Source organism: Pseudopipra pipra, chromosome 22 (genome assembly GCF_036250125.1).
Source record: "Pseudopipra pipra isolate bDixPip1 chromosome 22, bDixPip1.hap1, whole genome shotgun sequence".
NCBI classification, from domain to species: domain Eukaryota; kingdom Metazoa; phylum Chordata; class Aves; order Passeriformes; family Pipridae; genus Pseudopipra; species Pseudopipra pipra.
The window spans coordinates 7,746,070-7,768,976 of NC_087570.1; the positions used below are offsets into that span (position 1 = coordinate 7,746,070).

At 44.2% G+C, this 22,907-nt stretch overlaps 1 protein-coding gene across 1 annotated transcript in view; it reads right to left on the minus strand.

Annotated features, from left to right (window-relative positions):
* The window catches only part of IFFO2 (intermediate filament family orphan 2), a 44,215-nt gene that overhangs the window by 15,683 nt on the left and 5,625 nt on the right, over positions 1-22,907 (minus strand). Inside the window, exons 2-3 of the mRNA XM_064678882.1 lie at positions 2,053-2,113; positions 1,379-1,474 (exon numbers count right to left, since the gene is read on the minus strand). Of these exons, the coding sequence (XP_064534952.1) occupies positions 1,379-1,474; positions 2,053-2,113 (157 nt within the window). The remainder of the gene's footprint in view (positions 1-1,378; positions 1,475-2,052; positions 2,114-22,907) is intronic.

Consider the following 22,907-nt stretch of genomic DNA (forward strand, 5'->3'; position numbering starts at 1 on the left):
ATCCACTGAACATGTTCCAGTGATTTATCCATAGGAAAGCAAGAGCCACGTGCCAACATTTTGCATTTCTCTGCTCTAAATATTTACCCAGTGAGATTCAAAGCAAGCATCACAGTGCTTTCCCTGGGCTTTTTTTCCTCCCTTATGAGTTTGCAAAGCCCAAAGGAGGATGTTTGCCTTCACCACCACCCTTTTTGTACACACGGAGCAACGTTTGTTCCTCGGTGCAAAAAGTCCTCCCAGGGATGGAGCCCCAACCAATTTCTCCCTTTCACACCCTCCAGCCAAGCACAGCCATCCTCGATTAAACACCAAAAGAAGAGCCAGCTAATTGCTGGATTTTACATAAACACATCCAGTGGCCCAGGGAGAATGTATTTGACACTGGGAGCAGGTTCTGCAGGTTTATATAAAGGCAGGAGAAGGCAGTTAGATGCAAAATTACAGAATAAATAAGCGTAATAGGATTTATTCGTTAGACAACTGGCACCAGCACTACTGTAGACTTCCAGAGAAAGGCACCTTAATGTTCACCTGTTTATCTCTCTAGATACCTGCATGAGTACATGATTTCACCAGGCCTAAATGTCAGAAAATTATTCAGTCACAGCCTAAAAGACCCTCTGGCTTTGAAGGGAGGTCAATATCTAAGGAGACATGAGGAAATTCCTTTGAAAACCAGTCTTTTTTCTTTTTCTTAAACCATTAGCTTGAAGAAGCACAAAGCTAATACCTGACCCAGGGATATTGGATTCTTCTCTTCAGAGCTTTCATTAAAGGAGATTAAACCCACATTCCTCCCTGGGAGGGTGGTTTGGCCCTGGCACAGGTCTCCCAGAGAAGCTGTGGCTGCCCCATCCCTGGCAGTGTCCAAGGCCAGGTTGGACGGGGCTTGGAGCAACCTGGGACAGTGGAAGGTGTCCCTGCCCATGGCAGGGGGTAGGATGGGATGGGCTTTGAGGTCACTTCCAACCCAAACCATGACTCTATACAGTGTATTCCTTTAGGAACAGGATTTTCTTGGATAATTCAGACCCAACCCCCCATGTCAGCAGCACATGGAGCTGCACAGTGTTGACCCCTTTGTCCTGACCTGGGAGTTCTCCAACACCTTTCTCCAGGGCTGCAGCTCTGAATGCTGGCACTGTGGAGAAGGGGAAGGGAGGGAAGAGTCTGGGTTATGGGCTAAGCAGCAAGTTAATGCATCTCTACACAGACCAGACAGGAAGCAGGGGAGGGAGATCTGTCTGATGCATTAGATCAGAGGCAGCATCACACTAATTACACAGCAGCACTCACTAATCACCTTTCCATGAATGAAGCCATTGGCATGACACACACACTCACAAAGGCAGTGGAGGGGCCACTCAGTACTTACATCACTCATCAGACCCTTAAAGACCACAAGTTCTGCTTTCAGTCTCTCAATCTTCTCATTCAACTCCTCCTGGAGAGCTTCTGCTTCCTGTGCCTCCTGCAAGAGAAAGCACAGAGAGGTGAGAGCCCAACTCAACTTACTGTGTCCAAAATACAACACTAAGAAAAACTCAGCTCCCCTGAAAATTCTTCACAGAAAATTAGACTTGATGGACCAGCTGGAATAACCCAAACCCAATACACCTGGATTAGAGGTCCAACACTATAATCAGGAATAAAAAAAGAGGGGGATGAGCCATGAAACAGCCTATACTAATGACATAATTATAACCAAGCATTTTTTAAAAGAGGCAGGTATCAATTTAGAAAAGTAAGAAGTGAGTGGCAATTGGGAAAAAGGAATAAGGAAGACCTGGCTGCAGCAAAGACTTAAGGTGAAAGCTCCTCACTTATCCTGAGCAGGCCGATAAAGCACATCACCACCCCTCCATCCACTTGTCACCAACTTCAGCACCTTCCTGCTCCAGCTTCCCAACTTTATCACTGTCATCTAGAGCAGCACACCCAGCTACTCTGGCTAGAAGCCAGATTTTTAGTTAAAACACAAATTTAAATGATGACCAGCATGATAAAACGTGCAGAAAAACTTTTCAGTACAAACTGTTCAAACCTTACCTCTCGCAAGGTTTCTACCATAGATTCCAGACTCATCCTTCTTGTCAGTTCCTCTTCCCACCTGAAAGACAAGATTTGCAGGCAAAGTGTTAATTATACAGAAAAGTATTTTCCCCCTCAAAATCACAGGTCTGAAAGCTGTAGGAGATGACAGTTCTTTGAAATGTAGAGCAGATGATCTCCCCCACTTGTTCCCCCTCAAACAAGGAACACTGAGTCTGTGAGAGAATAAAAGCTAATTCCACTTCCACTGGGATCAGCATTCCTCCTGATCTCCTACACAATATGGAATCATGGAACGGTTTGGGTTGGAAGGAACCTTGAAGCCCATCCCATCCCACCCCCTTCCACCAGCCCAGGTTGCTCCAAGCCCCATCCAACCTGGCCTTGGACACTTCCAGGGATAGGGCAGCCACAACTTCTCTGGGCACCCTGTGCCAGGGCCTCCCCATTCTCACAGGGACGGATTTCTTCCTCATCTGTAACCTAAATCTTCCCTCTTTTAGTTTCAGTTTTAGTTGCAAATAAGGCGGGAAATTTTCAGTGCACAAAGAATCAGTTCAAGGGAAGTTATGTGAATTAGTAATCTTACTATTTGCCAGTTTGTGCCATCCATTCACACATTCATTTGCCTTCTGTATCAAGAACCTCAATAATCTCCATGCTCCAGTCACTTCCCAGCACTGCATTGCAAGGAGAGCACTCAGACAAATTCTCTGAGGGCAGGGGACACACACTGCTGCTGCATCAGGGCTGCAGTGGAAGAAAGGCAATCAGAGCTATAAACTGCTCAATTAAACCTCACACTACAAACATCAGCATGTTTGACTTCGTTACTGGGGCTCTGAGCAACTTGGTCTGTGGAAGGTGTCCCTGCCCATGGCAGGGGGGTGGAACAAGATGATTTTAAGGTCTCTTCCAACCCAAACCATTCTAAGATTCTACAATAATTGGATTAAGTGTTAAAAATAAAAGAACAGTTCCTTTTTAAGCACTGAAACTCCCAAAGAGCAAAAACCAAACAACACGAATTCAAAAGCTGAGTCTTGAAAACGTGACAATACACATTCATACACATGGATGTGGTTGAGTTTGGGAGGGAGAGAGAAAGCAAAATGTTTGCCCTCTTTTTGAATGGGCAGTAGTGCCACACCAGACTTGCCTGGTCTAACAACAGGAATTACACACCTGGAAAAGAAACTTTGCATACCACATGATTAAAAACAACCCTGTGAACAGACTCTCCAAGTGCCACCACAATAATTTTGGTTGCCACTTCAACACTTTTTAGAGTTTAACTGAAAACAGCAAACTGGGAGGCCAGAAATCCATCAAATCAAAGCATTCTGGAAAATACAGGGTTAAGTGTGCCAAAATGCATGGATCCATCCTGTTTTCCACAGCAGCCTGGCAGTGGCTGGACTGCAGGATGTCCAGTGGAGGCTGATTTGATGCACACACCATCCCTGTGCTACTGGGTACAGCTCTGCCTCCACAGTTTTAATCCCACCTGGAATGGAAGGCAGGGTGGAAGTTTTGGGCAGGGAAGGATGTGGGCAGACTGGTGCTGGTGCAGTTTGTCTCCAGGAGCCAGAGGCACTTGAACAGGTCACACCTCCCTGGAGCTTCAAGCTGGCACTGCAGCTCCATCCACTCTTCCCTGCCATTGTGGGGCAGGAATATCCCATACAACAACATGTGTAAGTTGGATTTATGCAGCAAGATTTGTTGTGCATCTTTTTACCAGCATTGATTCGTTGCCAAGCAGAGTAAAATATTTATGCTGAAATTTGCATTTGTCATCAAATGTTTGAGCTTGGATCTCCATACCCTGTTTGTTTTTTTGACTACTAATTACATGTATATTCCTATAAAAATAGTAACTTTGCTTTTCAGATTTTTATATCAAAGGTAAGAAGGTGAAATTAATTAAAGCAGGCAATTATACTGTCAATCTATAAGATTCTAAGGTCTCCTTCTGTTACAGGAGAATCATTCCCCCTGTTCCTGCTGCCAGTTATGGACGGGAGTCGAGCAGACACTGCAAAAATGGATATGCTGCTTCTCAAGGTTTGAACTGTTGGAATGAGGGAGCCTGGCTGCATCCAGGTTATCCTGCTGTATTACTGCATCCTCACCCTGGTCATTCTGCAGAGGGATGTATTTTTGGAAAACATCATCTGCATATTTTTCCTGACTATGGCAAAAGTCAGGAAAAAGGATTAGCATTCCTCCCCAGTTCAGCCACTCCAGGCAGCTGCCAAGATTACACAGCTCCGAGTCTGCTCAGACTAACCTTCCCCATCCTGCAGAAATTCCAGGAGTTCCATTGCTTTGCTTTGTGCCAGTTAAAGTGCATTTTACAGAGCAGGGATTTACAGCCCTAATCCCCCTCTGTCAAACTCAAACCAGCATCTTCAAGAGAAGGGGGAAAGGATGGCACCTTCTATACACCCTCCCACAGGTCCTGTGTTCCGCTTATTATAGGGACAATAAAACAATCAGACAATTTTTAACCAGAAAGTTCCTGCCTAAGAGAAGGAAATTTTCACTGGATTGATAAAAGGGGTCATACTAACCATTAATATCATATTCTTAACCCTAGAGCATATTTCTTCCACCCACCACCAAGCTGATTAACCTCATTTAACAGCTAAAAATGCCAATCTTACTTTCTCCTCAGACTTAAACCTCAGGAGACTATTTGTAGGGAGGAGAGGAAGGAGACTGGGCAGGAAGGCAGAGGATGACAATGGAGCAGAGGATTAATTCTCCATTTAAACTTCCAAGGAAGTGAGACAATAGGAAGATTGCTCATTCCTGTGATCATCCTGTATTTGCTGGAAGACACCAGACTTTAAAGGGACCTTGGCAGCTGTGCTGCTGCACATTCCAAAAATCCAGCAGTATGGAGTCGGCATCCACTGAGAGGATGTTAATTATGGCTCTGATGTCTTTATTATTCAACAGACTAAATTATTCTCCCAGTCATTTATATCAGTCAACACTTTTCAGTTACCATCTAAAAGGAGAAGACACTATTCCACAAGTCTTAATCCCAGCAAGCTGTGGATGCCCTCAGCTCCCTGGCAAACACGTGGGGCAGCCGAAAATGTCCAGGAAAGGGACCGGCAGCTCCTGGTGCTCCCTTCATCCCAAGGAATAGGGAAGCACCACCTGAATAATCACCTCTGCAGCAGCCAGATAACTCCAGAGCTGGATAACGCCAGGAAAAAGGGGCATGATCAGGGACTGATCCCTGCTCTCTGTGGCCGCAGCCAGGGAATGGCCGGAGCTGTGCCAGGAAGGGTCACGTTGGATCTCAGGACAAGGTCCTTCCCCCAGAGGGTGGTTGGCACCGAACAGGCTCCCCAGGGCAGTGGGCACAGCCCCAAGGCTGCCAGAGCTCCAGGAGGGTTTGGACAACACTCTCAGGGACATGGAGGGATTGCTGGGGTGTCTGTGCAGGGCCAGGAGTTGGGCTGGATGATCCTCGTGGGTCCCTTCCAGCTCAGGATATTCTATGACTCTGTGGTTGTCTGATGAGGACTGTAATACCCAAGAGGGAAATGGCTGGAAAACCAGCAGTCTTCCCATGCTTGCAGCAGGATATTAATTCCCAGCTGCTCCCAAATATACTTATTTCTTGGCTCAGATGCAGCAATTGCAATGATTTCCAGCTGCATCCAAAAATGTTTTTTCTAACTCAGAAACATTGCCACCCAAACCTACCGGACTTTAGGGCTTCTTATTATCTTTTCAGTTATTTCTTCTTAAAAAAAGTTCAGCATTATGAATTTCAAATGTAACCAGGCTTTTATTCCTTCTTTACCACCTCCTAAGGATGTTTGAGCTCCAACTACCCCCAAATAAAGGGCTAGTCCGAATTTTTGGAGCCTTTTTGCCAGATGTGACACATCACATTCCGGTGGCATTCCGTCATCCCTTCAGAACCAGCTCCTGCTGCAGTCCTGTCTTACAGAACAAAGGATGCCGGCTCCCTTTAACGGGAAGGATATTGGGCAAACAAAACACTCGAGTAGTCAGCCAGGATTAACACTGCTTAGAGAGTGCTCTCGTAAAGCTGAGTCACACCACAAACTTGTGCTTCCTCTGAAATGGGAAGAGTAGCAACCAGCTCACCGATCCCAACATCCTCTGTAGCTCCCAGGGAAGAGATGGAGACATCTCAGGATAAGTCCCTTCAAAGCTTCTCTAAGTGTTCAAGCCTTAATGCCCATGAAATTAAACTGAGCAGTTTGTGTTGACACAACAAGCTTCAGAACACTTTCTCACTCTGTGAACACCAAACACGACCATTTTCCATTCCAATGTTCCATTTTCCTTTCTCCTCTCCCAGAATTGATGCCAGTTCAGGAATACTGACCAATGAAGGGCATCACCCACTGCAGCAGATTGGTAAAACCCCTTTGGAACGGAAAGTTTTAGAGGAGTTTTCCTTGCCAAAAAATGTTCAGTAATTGTCTTTTAAATGATTTTCAGATGTCTGGTTTGATTCAAACAACAAACAACATGCTCACAGAACACACCAGGTATAAACACACTGGTTTAAGAATGATTTTGCTCAAGGCAGAAAGGCACAAGCAGAGCAGTTACCTGATGGTATCAACTGCATTATTCTTTCATTTAAAATATCCCTCAAGGAATGAAATATTCATCAGGTAATACTTAATGACAAAATATTTATTCCATAAGCAAAACTCTTTAGGAAGACAAGTCCCTTCTTCCTGGTGGTTTTATGGAGAGTCATGGAGAGGAGAAAACTTCCAAAGGGAACAAGAGGATATTTTTATAGTGGTCTAAGCATCTCCCCTGCCACTTTCTCATGTGCTGACTGAAGCTTTTCACTCATTTATTGGAGTGTCCTCCCACCAGTTTATGGAGAGAGGAGCAGTAGCAGACAGGAAAGCACTCCAGAGCTGTTAGGTGTAAGTCCACAACAGGAAACTAAAGTGTTAGTTTGAGCAATAATTATAAAAGGCTCACAAAAACATGACCAAGTCATGATACCCAAACCCACAAACCCACGGAACCCCCACTCTGCTCCAGGAACAGCAGCGTTGGTTTCTCTTGCACACTAAGACAACACCAACCCATCCGTGGCAGGAGCTGCTCCCAGCCCTGCTCACGTTGGACACAAAGCACCTCCCATGTGTTCTCAGATGGGTCACACCTCGAGGAGAGGGAGGACACAAAGCACCCCTGATGTGTTCTCTGATGGGTCACACCTTGAGGAGAGGGAGGACACAAAGCACCCCTGATGTGTTCTCGGACACACTTCGAGGAGAGGGAGGCAAATGGCAGGGCCAAGTAATGACACGTCCCTGCTGCCCGGGAGGGTTTGTCATGGGTTACAGACCTGGCTTGGTGCTCCTGCCTGTTCTTTACCACTCTGGGCTCCTTCTGACGCCCATCTGTTGTTTACAGGAGCCCCAAGGCAGCACTGGCACGAGATTTAACACCCAACCCGCCCCAGCCCAACGATTTAATCCCTGCGTTACTCACGGTCGTTACACACAGTTTACTCACACCTCCCCTGTGGGGCTGTAGGAACATGCCCACTAATCCCCTTTCCAACACCCGGATAATAAATATCAATATTACAGTTTATAACTCTGGTTATTACCCACTGATTTCACTGGAACTGACTTCACGGCCCATCAGATGTACAGACTCAGATTCCCACACAAAAAGGATCCACAGTTTAATCCCAGAATCAGCCAGGGCATGGCATGGGGAGAGACACACTGTGGTAGAGTTTGGGATGGGAAAGAATCACAGTCAAGACTTTCTGGGCAGATTTAGAGAAACCCTCATGACACCAGACTTGTGCTGCAGCACCAGCCTCTATTTAACCATTTGCACTGGTGTTTGTTAATTGAGAGGAGAGCCCACATCTGCCATCTCTTAAACCATTCCTGAGACTGGAAGGCAGTTCAGGATTGTAAATACCAACAGCTGCCTGCCTGTTTCCATTAGCTGATAGAGCTGGACCACGCAAGATGGATTTCATTAAAAAAGAACCTCAGTGAAGCCTTCTTTACTTTCACAGAATTCCAGAATGGTTTGGGTTGGAAGGGACCTTCAAGACCATCATGTCCACCCCTCTGCCATGGGCAGGGACACCTTCCACCAGCCCAGGTTGCTCCAAGCCCCATCCAACCTGGCCTTGGACACTTCCAGGGATGGGGAGTCCATAACCTCCTGGTTTTTTGTTAAACAAAACAACCAAAAAAACCCCCAAAACAAACGAACAATTCACTATTCTCTCTGATTTTAGAATCCTTGTTTAAGAGATCATTTTCCTTACAGTCATAGTATTGCACTAAATTAGACATAAAGTTACATTAACCAACTGGCTCCTTCCAAATGCCACCTCTTGTTTAAATGAGCTGTATGCATCTTATTTTAAGATGCTGTAAAATACAGGGATTCTTCCAGATTATCCTAAGCACTGATCATTTTGATCCTGCCTTTTTATTGAAGCAAATTAAGTGTTAGTTGATGGGCTCCATGTAAAAGGTATTAATTAATGGGAAGGCCTGATTCCATTAGAGCCTGGGTGGCACACAGCGGGTGCAGCACTCGAGTGAAGAGGTGTTTCTGCCTGTTGCAACATCCTCCCACAGAACCTCTTTGCTAGAAGTCATTCCAGCATCAAATTTCCCAAACAACAGGACAATGGGAGTTTATCCCCAAACTTCCAGCAATGGTCTAGATGAGACACAAAATCACTGCAGAGCAGAACTGGCACCTTTGGCACTGTTAGGTGTTCCATTATAAAGGAGAAGTTAATATTCAAGTCTTATTCTAGACTGGTGCTCTACTTTAAACAGTCAGAGACCTTTGAACAGCAATTCCTTGTGAAGAAAATTGCTAAAAGGACTTACTCTACAGAAAAACATTGCCTAATTATGCCTCCTGATTACACCCAACAAGAAAGATGCTCCAGCCTGTTACTAGAACCACAATAAAAATCATCTCCAGGTTCCTTTGCGTCTCCTTGCTGACCACACGAGGTGTTTAAACAGAAGCCTAATGACACCAGAGGTCAACAACATCAAGTAAAAGCAGCAGCCAAGCCTGCATTCCTTCAGAGAGAAAATTATGGGGCTTTTAATACAGCAGGAGAATCCACAGGGAATTGTGTAACACTCCCAGCAACATTAAACACACTGGAAGCTACAGAGCTAGTCACCACTCCTGGGTGACTTATTCCTGCAAACACACTGCCCTGAAAGGGTAGTTTGAAGGCTGAGGTGTCCTTTGATACTTGGATAAGCTCTGGATCTCTCTTTCTGTGCTTATGCCCAGCCCCCAACACAGAAATCCATTCACAAAGACACAAGATACTCATTCAAAACAGGTCTAAAACAGCAGGTAGGGCTGCTCTGGGGTGTTCTCAGTGTATTTTATATAACACAGAAAGCACCTACAACACCTCCTGTCCTTGCAAAGGAAAAGTGCTTGACTATGAGCTTGAGTTACTTTCAATCTCACAGCCAAGTGAAAGAAAATCTAATCACCAGCCTGGTTTCTAAACCGTTCTGCCAGAGAATCCAGATCTTCTGCCAGTAGGAAAGTTACTTTCACTGACAGAAAAGTTTTGCACAGCTTCCTCTCTGATGCTCACACTTTGCTTTCCTAATCCCAGTTCATATTCTCTTGGAGAGAAAGATCAGGCCAAAGACAACAGAACTCAAACCTGCCTATCACTGATGTGCCTCATCTGCAGCTACGAAAGACTTCAAATATTGTTTAACAGGTCAAACCCATCAGAAGTGTTCAAAGCCACAACTCCTACCCATGGAAGCCAGGAGGACCTTCCTGAAGAGAACCTGGGCAGCTACAGGAATTGTTTTTAGTGTTTCATGGAAACTCATGGCATGTGTACATTTGTGCCTGGCTCTTCTGCTACTCCTGGTCATCTCAGGAACAGGGAAAGGAGAACTGCTGAGGAGGAACATAAGGAACAAAACCACAAAAGGCCTCTGTCTGTGCAATCTTTATAAATAAAGTATCCACACTCTAGAAGGGGAGTATAATTAAAATTAACATTTTATCACTAGTGTCCTCCACATTGGCCTATCACAGGAATACAACGTTTTCCTGCAGCGAAATGATTTGGGGTTAGTCATAAACTGTTCTGGCTGATAAGATACCACCAATTGTGAGCTGGTGGAGAAAGGCTTGGGATGTAATTCAGGATATGATAATGGATACAGAAGGTAAACTAAACTTTGCTTTCTGTATCTTCTCCTCAAATGTCCCAGCACCAAAACCACAAGAAACAAGAGATCAAGCTGGATTTCATGGAATTAGATTTCATAGACTGGTTTGGATGGGAAGGGACCTTAAAGATGATCGAGCTCTACCCCCTGCCATGGGCAGGGACACCTTCCACTAGCCCAGGTTGCTCCAAGCTCCGTCCAGCCTGGCCTTGGACACTTCCAGGGATCCGGGGGCAGCCACAGCTTCTCTGGGCAACCTGTGCCAGGGCCTCCCCACCCTCCCAGGGAAGGATTCCTTCCATGTGCTTTCCCCCTCCCCAGCAGGCAGAGCTAAAACTGGGTTTATTTCTCTCTGCACCAGCAACTTCAATTCATTTTTCACTCCTGTCAAACTCCTCCTGACAGTGTTTACAACCCTTGACAAAATATACAGCTCTTAAGCATGAACAAATAATGCAGTGGGGATCTACTGCAGCTCTTGACAGCTGAAATGCAGTTCTGGGGGAGGCAGAGCAGCCCCCAGGGCAGGGGAGAGGGGTTTGTTTGGTAACACGAGCAGAGGCACTGCCTGCCTCCCACTGCCAGAGAGCTTCCCAGGAACTGCAGCATTCCCAGAACCAGCCCTCACAAAAGAGCCTTGTGAGAAACAGCAGCTTGGGCAAAGGAAGGTTTACAAGGTTGGCCTGGGTGTTTGTTTTGGGAGGGGAAAACATGGATAAACCAGTCTACAATTAGAAAAATATCAATAACTCAAGACTAGGCAAAACCATCAGTAGAGAGGGGGAAAATATGCAACAGAGAAGAAGAATCTGTCAAAAGCCAACAACCTCTGCGAGGTTCTCCACTGCAAAAGGGAAATGTTATGATGAACTTTAAACTTCCAATTTCTGAGACAGTCCCTAGGTTTTTTTAAGACAGCCTTGGAGCCATCAGGAACACATCAGAGACGTGTGCTGCAAAAGAATCGAATTAGCTAAAATATCAACTTCTAGCAAGCTGTTCTTTGTCATTAAGACAGGCACTACTACTCCCTGTGCCCCCAGGATACTCAGTTCCTACAATTAGTCTGAATTCAGGCAACTGCAGGGAAGTGGGACCTTCCAGTGTCTCCAGGATATCTGCAATGACATTTTATTCTGAAAGGAGATGGCAAACAGACACTTTGCTTGACAAGTCAGCTCTGACTGCAGGAATATGCCCACGCCTGGCACAGTAAATACCATTTGGTCTAATATTTGTACCCAAACACCCATTTGATCATGACACTTTTGGCATGATCAGAATCACAGCACTGCATGTCGGGCTTCTCTTTAGCTCAACTGTGCAGAATTAAGTCATCTTTGTAAATATTACTGTAGCCTTGGAGGCTACTACTTCAGCCTTCCTGGGAAAATGCTCAAATTCCCAGTTCTTCTCCTCTTGTATCAATTAAATCCAAGGCATTTCCCCCATTTTGTAGATATATCCGCTTATTTTTCCTTTCCCTCTCTACACATACTTCTATTAATAATGAAAAGGAAATTTAAAGTGGACACATCCTGATTTCACAATATTGGAGGATGGCCTCATATTTCCCAGGGTTTTTCCTGTGCTGCTGTTCTCATTTACCTCTGAGAGGTCTCAGGGTGAATGTTGGGCCAGTGACCCATGGACTGGCAAAATTAGAAAACAAAGAGGAACGGAGAATCACAGAACAATTTGGGTTGGAAGGGACCTCAAAGACCTTCTCATTCCAACTCCCATCATGCAAGCAGGGGGAAGTTCCACTAGAACTCCAGGAACTAGTAAAATTGGGAAGGAATCCCATTTTTCTAAAGCCCGAACCAGCAGTCTCTGTGCCACACTCTCATTTTCAGCTCACAGACAAGTCCTTGCTGTCTGACCAAAGTGCTTTCTACAGAACAGCAGCTCCACACTCATTTTTCCACATTAACACATCAACTCTTTATCTCCTTTACCACTAAGGGGTACACAGAGCTCTCCTCCAGGCCTGCACGAGAAAACTGAGGGCACAGCTCAGGAAACAGCCCCAAAGAACATCCCATTCCTGTAAAACTGTTGTCACAAGTGCAGATAAAGTAATTACTCTGCCTCATTTGGAAACAGGTAATCCGAAAAGCACAGGATTACATTGCTGGGAGTGCTGCTGGCTACGAGCTAATTATCAAATACTGAATTCCCATGTAAGGGAGTCTCTAGCAAACATGAGGACAACAAACCTCCTGCATCAATGACAGCTCAGCATGTATAGACATTTATTTACATTTCTTTCTCTGCCTATGGAAAAGCTGCAATTTTATGGTATTTAGTACATTGTGCGTTCAGGTGTTTTGCCCTAATACTGTGGCACAGGCAAATATATGAAACTGCTGGGAAATTCAGCTGAATAAACTCACTAATGACCACTCTCTTTGAAGAAAATATTACCAAAATGCAGCAACAGATGCTATAGAATCAATAAGGCTGGAAAAGATCTCTAAGATCATCGACCTATAAAACTTAAGGTGAAGGACTGTGAGCCTAAAGAAAAGGACTGATTTAAGTCAATATTTTTTTTAAGCTTCCCGGAAAATCCAAAAACCAGCCTGAGAAACAGCTTTATGTTTATATTCCCACCTGTGGAATGGAGGGGGGTTAAATTTCATTATAGACATGTTCAGCATCTCTGAACAAATGAGAAGCAGAAGTTGGATACCTTGAAGTATTCTTTTTTTGCAATAGCAGGGCAGGAAGCAGAAGCCCATCTAGTGCTTTTAAATCTCATTTCACTTGCACAGGCTATTCATCATCTCCAATTTTTTTGGTCCAAGTGCTAACGTGAGAAACTTGTAGGATTGTTGTTTTCCTGCACTGAAAAGGTCAAAACAAGCTTCAGAGCCCCTGAGCAGACAAAGGGGAGGCTGGGCTGGGGAACACAGAGTGTCATTATGCCAGTGTCCCAGTAAAGCCATGTGATTCCTTTGGACAGCTCATCTCCAGCATCCACATCATTACTGGAATAAATACAGGCTGTGGCGGCACAGAACGGAGCGAGGAGAAGCATCTCCTGCAAATTGGAAGTTGGTTTGTTTATAAGGGAGTTCCCAACAAAACTCCAGCACAGCAATGAAACTGCACAATGGAAAGGGATTATTATAACTGAGTCACAGAGCAATCCCAGCAAAATACAACCATTGTTTAGGGAAACTTCAGAATTGCCTCATGCTCTTCATTTAATCAAATGTATTTCAACGGCAGGAGATAGGAGCCAGCGTGCCTGGCCCAGAAGCTGAAGCTTAAAAGAAAAAAAGTAAAATAAAAAAAATAAATAAATTTTTAAAAATTAAATAAAACCAACAAAAACCTCAATCTTATTCCAGCCTTCGATACAGTTTTAATAGTTCGCTAAGATGCAAGACTAATAACCTGAGGACTTTCGGAAAAATCCACATTAGGTAGTGTTAAGCAAATATTTGCAATAAATAAAAGCTCTTTGCAGCTCTCCATCAAATATTACTTTCAACTCCCATTTTCCAAGCTAAAAATTTAACTGGCCTCGATACACTGTGATTTCCAAAGCAGGGGGTCCCATCCTGCTTATCCTCTCCTAGCACACTCCCTTCAAACTCTTAGTCCTTCACCTCCATTTCAGCACATTCATTTTAGAGCAATATAAAATAGCCATTAAAAAAATCAAACAGGCCAGTGAAGGTATTACCAGCACCCAGAACTACACCAGAATCTGGCAGGACTTGTTTCTGAGGCCAAGAACCCCAAGAACTTCATCACTTCGAGATAAAATCCAAAACATGAGACTTGAGCTGATTTGCAAGGTTTTTCCTCAAGTTTTTAAGCAACACAAGAAGAATCCATATTTTTCCACAAAAAAATTTCCCCTCTTCCTTCACTTTTCCTTTTTTTTTTTTTTTTTTACCTTGAACTCTCAGTTCTTTTTTCTGTTTTACTTTGTTGGGAGTTTTTTGTTGTTTTTTTTTTTTTAATCATCCCCAGAACACAGGAGAGACTTCCAGAGCTGATAAAAATATCAGTATGGAGGAAGGTTCTTGTGCAAGAGGAAAAAGAATAAGAGAAAGAAAGCACACAATAAACCAGATTGGAAATCTACTTATAATCAAGAACACCTGTAGTACAAAGGAGAACAATTCTATGTAGTTCTGGCCTTGCAGCCACTTAAAAAACATGATATAAAAGTGTGCTCTAATGTTCACCATCACTGTTTTAAAAATCCATTTGTATTTTTAGGGCAAACTACATTTCACTTGTAATCTCACACCTCCTGCTGCCGAGGCCTCTCAGCACCAGGCAGACACTTGGCCAAAATTCTGGCAGCTGAGGAGACAAGTAGTTCCAGGAGAGATTTAAAGCCATAATAAGATCTAAGGCTAAGCTGTCGGAAAGTCCAGGCAAACTTCTGTGGCATGTTTTTCCTTTCTCTTTCCTATAAACACCTAATGAAAGCTCTCATGAATGTCCTGGTAGAGGCTGCCAAGTTAAAATAGTGCATTATCTCAGCTTGTGACTCCATGGAATATTCTTACATCACAGCTCTAAGGAATCATCCACCAGGCTTGTAACTACAGGAAAGTTTTCCCATGTAGGGTGAGGATTATTTCTTTTTACAACTGCCTTGTGACTTCAGGGCAGTGTGTTATGAAAAGGGAGCCCTGGGTGTTGTGAGTGCTGCACTAGGGCTCTCCTGCTCTCCAGGTGGAGCAGGGATTCTCTGGAACTGAAATGTAAACTCACATTGAGTCTGTGGGTCCAAGGGAAGTTTCCCCAGAGGATCCCCAGGTAGGACCCTTGTGAGGAGAGGTTTGCACAGTGAGCTCGGGGTCACTGAGCAAACCAAGGCTCTGCCTGATTCCCACAGCTGAAAAAAAATCCAGTTCCACTGATGGCCTTCCTGAAGGATTGCTTTCAGGGATACACCTGAAACGGCACATGCTGCATTTGAGCTCCCTGGTGACCTTAAAAGAAAAAGAAATACATCATTGGCACAGCACAAAATAACCCAAGACAGCACCATTTCCAACAGTTACTGTCACCCACCAACACATGGACCCCATCTCCTGTCCAAGAGATACTCCCATCTTCTCTCGTTTCAGTAATGAGGTAAATCACCCATTTCAGGGAAACACTGATCCATTCCAGGAAAAATGATCCATTCTGTAAATAAATGCTGAACTGTGTAATTAAACGTAGACTTGCTAAACTTAGCTGTTAGAATGGAACCTGCACCAAGTTCAAAACACTGGTGTTTAACATCCTCTCTCATAAAATGCCTTTATTTACTCACTGATTTCATGAGTAAATGCTTTCTGTATATAGCCCTTCCTTCCCAGCTGTGCTGTAACCACTGCTGTTATCACCTCAGTAATTCTCAAAGGTTTGGGGAAATAAACACCTGAAGAAAAGTACCAAGATCAGTGTTTACAGAGCCATAGTGCTGTCTACTCTCCTATACGGATCTGAATCATGGGTCATCCACCGCCACCACCTGCGACTCCTGGAACGCTTCCATCAACGCTGTCTCCGTTCAGTCCTAAACATCCCCTGGTCAGATGATGTGACCAATCCATCTGTTCTAGAACAGGCAGCAGTCACAAGCATTGAGGCCATGCTGATGAGAACACAGCTGTGCTGGGCAGGGCACGTCTCCAGGATGAAGGACCAACCACCCCCTCCCTAAGATCCGGCTTTATGGGGAACTTGCCACCGGCTGCCGCAAGAGAGGAGCCCCAAAGAGGAGATACAAGGACTCCCTGAAACAACATCTCAGCCTTGGCCATATTGATCAACTGGTCTGCTCTGGCCTCCAGTCAGGAGGCCTGGAGACACACCATCTATAACGCTGCTGATGCTTTTGAGAAAGCACGCAGGATCACCCTTGAGGAGAAAAGGCAACACAGAAAGAATCGTGCCTTGCAGAATTTACCACCTAAGGAGTCTTTCTGCTGAGCCTTCTGCAACCGGACATGCCTGTCTCATATTGGCCTTTTCAGCCACCAACGCGCTTGCAACAAACGCGGGTAGAGCCCTTCCCAAATCTTCGTTCGCGAAGCCCGGCCATGATGAATTCTCAAAGGCTCTGATAAGACCAAGTGATAAGAGATCAGGATTACTCTTCTTTGCAAAGAAACCCGAGATCCAGCTGGAATTTATTACAGCACCATTTTCATTCACTTCTGCAGTTCTTCAGCCTGAAATGGCAAAAATAATTGCAAGTTGCAGTTGAAGTGTTCCCTGCTCTCCTTGTCTTTAGCTGTATCTCCTCTGCCCTCCCTCTTCTTCCATATCCTTTAAGAACCAGCCTCAAAACTGAGAGTTAAAGTCATTCAAACTCAAACCAAAGAGTTAGTCACCTTAATCTCTGCCCCAATACTAAATACTTCTACTGAAGCTACTAAAGATCAAATAAGCTTTTTATTACAAAAAGATAATGCTTATCTGCCCTCAGGAGTCAGGAGGACAGGTGGAGTACACATCCAGTACGTATCAAAGTCTCCCAACAGTGCTCCTATATATCCATTATCTCATCAACATTTTTAAGAGTTTTATTACCTTTGTAAAAGTAAATATATTTAAGGGCACCTTTTATGTGTAGTGTCAAGATTCTGACAACAAAATAAAAAAACTGTTGTTTGAGGGCTCTGAGGACACTGGAGGGAACACACAGCACTTCTAATAGGGCTCTTATAGATCCAATATCTACATTTCAGGAGCTTTATTACCTTTGCAAATGTACATATATTTAACTGTACTTCTCATGTGTGGTGTCAGGATTGTAAGAACACAAGTAATAAAAAAAGAAATAAACTGCTCTTCAAGGGCTCCGACAACACTTGAGGAACACACAGAACTCCTAACAGTGCTCCTCTAGATCCATTCTTGTATCTGCATTTTAAGAGTTTTATTACCTTTTCAAAGGTAAATATATTTAAGTGCAGTGTCAGGATTGTAAGAACACAAGTACTAACAATGAGTAAGAAATAAACTGCTCTTCAAGGGCTCCGACAACACCTGAGGAACACACAACACTCTTCACATGGGCCTTCAACAAATAGAAGAATGTTCTGTTTAAACTGTTTTAATCACCTCTTGTACAATGGGCAGATTAATAAAGTTTAGTATTCCTACTTAATTATGGTGACCAGCCTTAGAGAACTATCATTAAACCACAGCACCCTGCCATTTAGATGGAAGAGAATTAATAAAGATGACAGCTGGGATATAACATCCAACATTAGGCATTTTAAAATACTTGTACAAAAGCAAAACAGTTTGAAATTCACACAAATGTAATAGTTGTTTTTTGCTCTGTTTCCAAGAACAAAATTGTTTAGTACTTGATTTTTAGTAGTTGGGGGGTATAAACAGTGAGAGCAGTGACAGCCCTGGGATATGTGTGGAGGGGAAGGGATGGACAGCAGAGAGTTCTGGGGCAAACGTGGTTATCCCACAATGGCTTGGGTTAGAAGGGACCTTAAAGCTCATCCCATTCCACCCCCTGCCATGGGCAGGGACACCTCCCACTGTCCCAGGTTACTCCAAGCTCCGTCCAACCTGGCCTTGGACACTTCCAGGGCTGGGGCAGCCACAGCTTCCCTGGGCAACCTGTGCCAGGGCCTCCCAACCCTCACAGGGAGGAATTCCTTCCCAATATCTCATCCAACCCTACTCTCTGTCAGTGGGAAGCCATTCCCTTGTCCTGTCACTCCAGGCCCTTGTAAATAAATACTACCTCTCAATCTTTCCTGTCGGCCCCTTCAGGTACTGGGAGGCCACAATTAGGTCACTCCAAATCCTTCTCTTCTCCAAGATGAACAATCCTAATTCTTTCAGCCTTCCCTCATAGCAAAAGGCCAGGGAAAAGGACCAGAGTGACTGAGACAGTGACCTCATTCAGCTGCCATACAATTACAGGAGAATTAAGCTGAGTCATGGACCTAAACCCCCCCTAAATCAGAGCTCACCACGGGGCTAAATCCCTGCCCCCAGGCCTAGAGCTGTATCTCACTGGGAATTTTATAGGAGAAAGATCAAACAGCAATTAATGCTTCACTGAACACTGGAAAAGGAAAAGGAAATAGGGTGACACTTCTTTCAGGGCTGAAACAAAACAACAGCAGCTCAGTCCCTCAGCACCCACAGCTAAGGGTCTGTCCTGGGTGAGGCTCCCACCTACCTTAAAAGGAATCAGTAAATAATAAGACAGAAAATTCCCTCCAGCCATCAAAACTGAACAGGGAAGAGCCTGCCTGCATTGCATATTAATGGAGAGAAGGATCTGATGCCCAGAAGGGAAGAGAAAAAGGAAGGAAAATGGGTTTATTTGCAGATCAGGCCCAGCAGAGCTCACTGTCCTTCGGGGCAGTTTCACCACGGGAATCACGGCCATTCCCAAGGGGATACAACACTCCACAGCCTCTCTGCACGTGGGACGTCATTCCCATGGTCACTTTGTCCCTTTAACAAGAAAAGCTGGTCTCCCACTGACAGCCAGCAGCTAAGAATACAGATTAGTGGGAAAACATTTTCCAGGGCATTAAGGAGTTCTGAAGTGCTTTTTTTTCCCCTCCTTTTCCTTAAACGAAACAATAAAAAAGGGAGAAAAACAAACAAACAAAAAAAAAGAATGGTTTCAAAATTGTGTGGATGACAAACAGCCAAAGGGAAGGTGATTCTGGAATAGTCATCTGGGGAAAAAATTTAATAGAAGAGCTGGAAAAAGAATCCAGACTGCCCAATACTTCACCATATGGTCAGTGCCTTATGGAAAAGTTTAGAGGGGAAAATAAAGATTTAGTTTCTTCCTGCAAGAGGGGGATTTTCTTGTAGCAGTTTCAATGACAACAGCTGTTTGAAATATTAAACATTAATATTAAAATATTTCCCATTATGGTTCAATATTAATGTGCCCTTGCCAATTTATAGAATTATGTAAATTTACACCAATACCTAGTCTTCTTTTTAACTAGATTTGATTTGTCAGGGCTTGGCTTCTAATGATTGAACTGACATGGGCCTGATAAATTTAAATTCTGTTCTTTGTGTAAAAGAGAGCTGCATTTTAAAAAAAAATGCATAGTTCTATTTTCTCCCCTCAGAGACAAATTTTATCTGTAATAATCCACAGGCAGAAACAGATTTTCCATTGGAACCACTGATTTGGAATAAATACTGAGCCAGGATCCCTTTGATCTCGAATTCCAGCCTGAGTCACCGCATGGACTAAACACTGTATTTAAGGGAAAGGGGGATCCAGTCTTGCTGTACCTCATGGCTTCCTTCATCATCCCTTCCTCTGGCTTAATGAGCCACTGCAAATTAACAACTTTTCTTGCCCACATGAAGAAGTCCAGGATCTCTGAGCTGTCATGTTTTCCACCCAGTCCTGGGACACACACAACCCCCAAACCTTTCACAGCAAATAAAACTGGGTTTGTGAGGCTGTGGCAGCCCTGTGGCCCCATAAGCAGGTAATACAGAGCTTTAGCTCAAGTTTACCTGCTCCCAGGTAAGCTTAAGATTGGGAAATCTTAAATGGTTTGTCCACAGCACCAAGAGATTTGGGAAGTTACATGGAATTTAGGCACAGGCTGTAGCATCAAGTCTTCGTTTCTACTGAATTTCAGTGCAAATTCACAATAAACACACTGAAATGAGCATCGATTGAAGGTTAAACTCTGAGCTCCAATACTACAGCAGTGATCAAGCTTTTGATCCCACCCAGCTAGAGTCCTTCTCTAAAACAATGAATGTTGTTGCTTTCTGGGCAGAAAAAGCCAATAAAAGGGACAAGTGAACATGTCTCCAGAGAGAACGAGCAGCACTGGGCCTATTTTTGAAGCCATGACACAGAAAGCTGACGTGACTCCATTCAGTCCCAAAATCTCCTTGGATGAGGATTCAAATTAACGTTTTGGGACACATCAAGTCCAGCAAGCTGCTTCCAAATGGAGCCCAGTCCCCAGCGAGTCACATGGAGATGAGTTCGTGTGGAGATGCTGGAATAAAAGGGCTGCAGGAATCACATCATCTGTGATTCACACAGTGACACTGTCACTGGTCCATGTCCTGTGTCACTAACAAGCAGGACTTGTCCTAAATGGGCACAGAGCACCATTCACTCCCAGCCCTCTTGATTTTCTGTTACTGAAGGAGATCCAGAGTCATTTTTGTAAATGGATTGACACCACTCACAGCAAACACAACACACAAAAGATTTCCACACACTTTAAGTCTTGTAAACAACAGCTAACAATTTAATTTTTTAAAAGGTTTTTGAAACTAATCACCTTGGTAACCCATTTGTGGTAAAATACCTGTCTCCCAGTTGCCACTTTCTGCCACAGCACTAGAAGAAGTCATTGAATCGCCATAATTTCCACAAAGCATCCAGCATGGCCTCTGTTAACACCCCAGCAGATCACCTGAGCTTTTTTCAAGTTTAGTTTGAAGCAGAATGATCTGATAAGAACTGTTTCTAGACCAGGTGACATCAGGGATTAGGAAACACTTATTTCTTCATCATCAAAACCAAATCCCACCCTCCTAAATGACTCCTCCATCAGCAGCAGGCACAGGCACCTAAATCCTGTTCCCCCCACCCCACTTCCAGAGATGGGGACTCCACCACTGCCCTGGGCAGCCTGTTCAAATGTCTGACCACCCTTTCCATGAAGGAATTTTCCAAATATCCAGTCTAAACCTCTTCTGATGCAACTCGAGGCCGTTTCCTCTTGTCCTGTCGCTGTGAGCAAAGACAGACCCAAATCAAAGCCTTTTAACAAGGTACCTGAAATTCAACAAGCCCTCAGTGTGCCCAGGCTATCGCCATATTAAAGTAATCATGTTTCTGCCCCTTATTCCAAATATATCATAAAGTGGAGGCAAGTTCCTTCCCTTCAGACGCAAGAACAGAATGCTTAGAAATTTAAGAAAAACATGATCAAGATAACACAGCACAGGAAAGCAGCTGGAGAGCACTGAAACACTGATACAAAATGAAACTGGAGACAGGAAAATGAAGCAAACCCCCTGCAGAAGCCACGTGTGTGGTGGGGCAGAGGAGGGCAGAGTCCGAAAACTGGTTTAAAAACACAGCTGTGCATTAGAAGAATAGGTTTAGGTGGGATATTGGGAAGGAATCCTTCCCTGGGAGGGTGGTGAGGCCCTGGCACAGGGTGCCCAGAGAAGCTGTGGCTGCCCCTGGATCCCTGGAAGTGTCCAAGGCCAGGTTGGACGGGGCTTGGAGCAACCTGGGCTAGTGGGAGGTGTCCCTGCCCATGGCAGATGGTAGAGCTGGATCATCTTTAAGGTCCCTTCCAACCCAAATCAGTCTGATTCCATGATTTCCCTGTGCCTTGTTTCCCAAGCAATCTTGACCCATTTTTCCTAACATTTCCTATCATTTGTTACCTTTCATTATTGCTCCTTACTTATCACTTCAGAGTTCTTGGAACAAGGTCACGAGGCTAAAGAAGAGTTTCAGTTACACTGAACAACGTACAGACACACACTGTTCAGCTTTTAAACTTAAAGAAAGTGGAAAAAATCTCCTCCTTTCACATAGAAACAAAAGAAGCTGGGTTTAAACATTAAAATGGAGATTTTAATCAGAATATCCCAGGTGGGAAGGGAGCCTCGAGGTCCCTTGTAAAAAACAACAATCCGTGAATATTTCTAGCAAAATTTAAAAATAAAAGTAAATTTCGTCAGAGAAAAGCAGATGCAGGAAGCCAAACTGAGACCTGGCAGATCATCACCACAAATCCTGAACCACAAAAAAGCAGCTGCTGAGCCATAGGTGGGTTCAGGGCTCTCTTTAGCTCCAATCCTGCTCCAAAAGCCCATGATTATCCATGACGAAGAGCTGGAAATAACTTGTTTCTGTGTTTGTTTTCACCTCAGCCCTAAATTGCAAGGGTCTGGGGAGATCATTTGAGCTTAAGATCAGAGCTATCACAGGGGTTTTGCTCCCAGACCTACTCAATGTTACGCTCTGCTCTGAAAATCTGGGGGTTTTGCCTTCAGAAAGCCCAAAGTTTCCCAGGGTGAGTCATGGAAGGAACCCAAAGGTAAGTTCAAAACACACAGAGAAAGCCCTGTGGTTCTCTTGCAGCAGAGGAAGCTTTTTCTTGAAGAACTCACCACAAATCCTGGCCCAAGTTTCTCTGAAACTCAAGCACAACACGAGGGGGTGATTTTTCTTCCAGTTCATCTACAAATTCACTATTTTAATTAGAATTCAGAGCAAAGATAAAGCTCAAAATAACTTGCAGAGCTAAGACAGTTACTTCAAATCACTCCTAACAATCTCAGCCCTCCCTGGTCGCTCCCCTTACAAACCAGTTTAAGGCACACACAGGGATTTATCTACTTAAAGTACAGCCCCAGCAGAAAGCAGGATCAAAGGCAAACATCTTCCTCTCCTTCCAAAACTTCTCCTCTGTTACTACAACCCAGAAGTTCCAGTTTCCAGCCATTGAAAAAAAATTACTAAACCTGAGATTTGTTAGAGTGCTCCAGATACCCGTGTACACACACATGTGTCTTTGCAGCAGCCTTGGAGAAGGAAAGATGGTATTATTTAAGGCAACG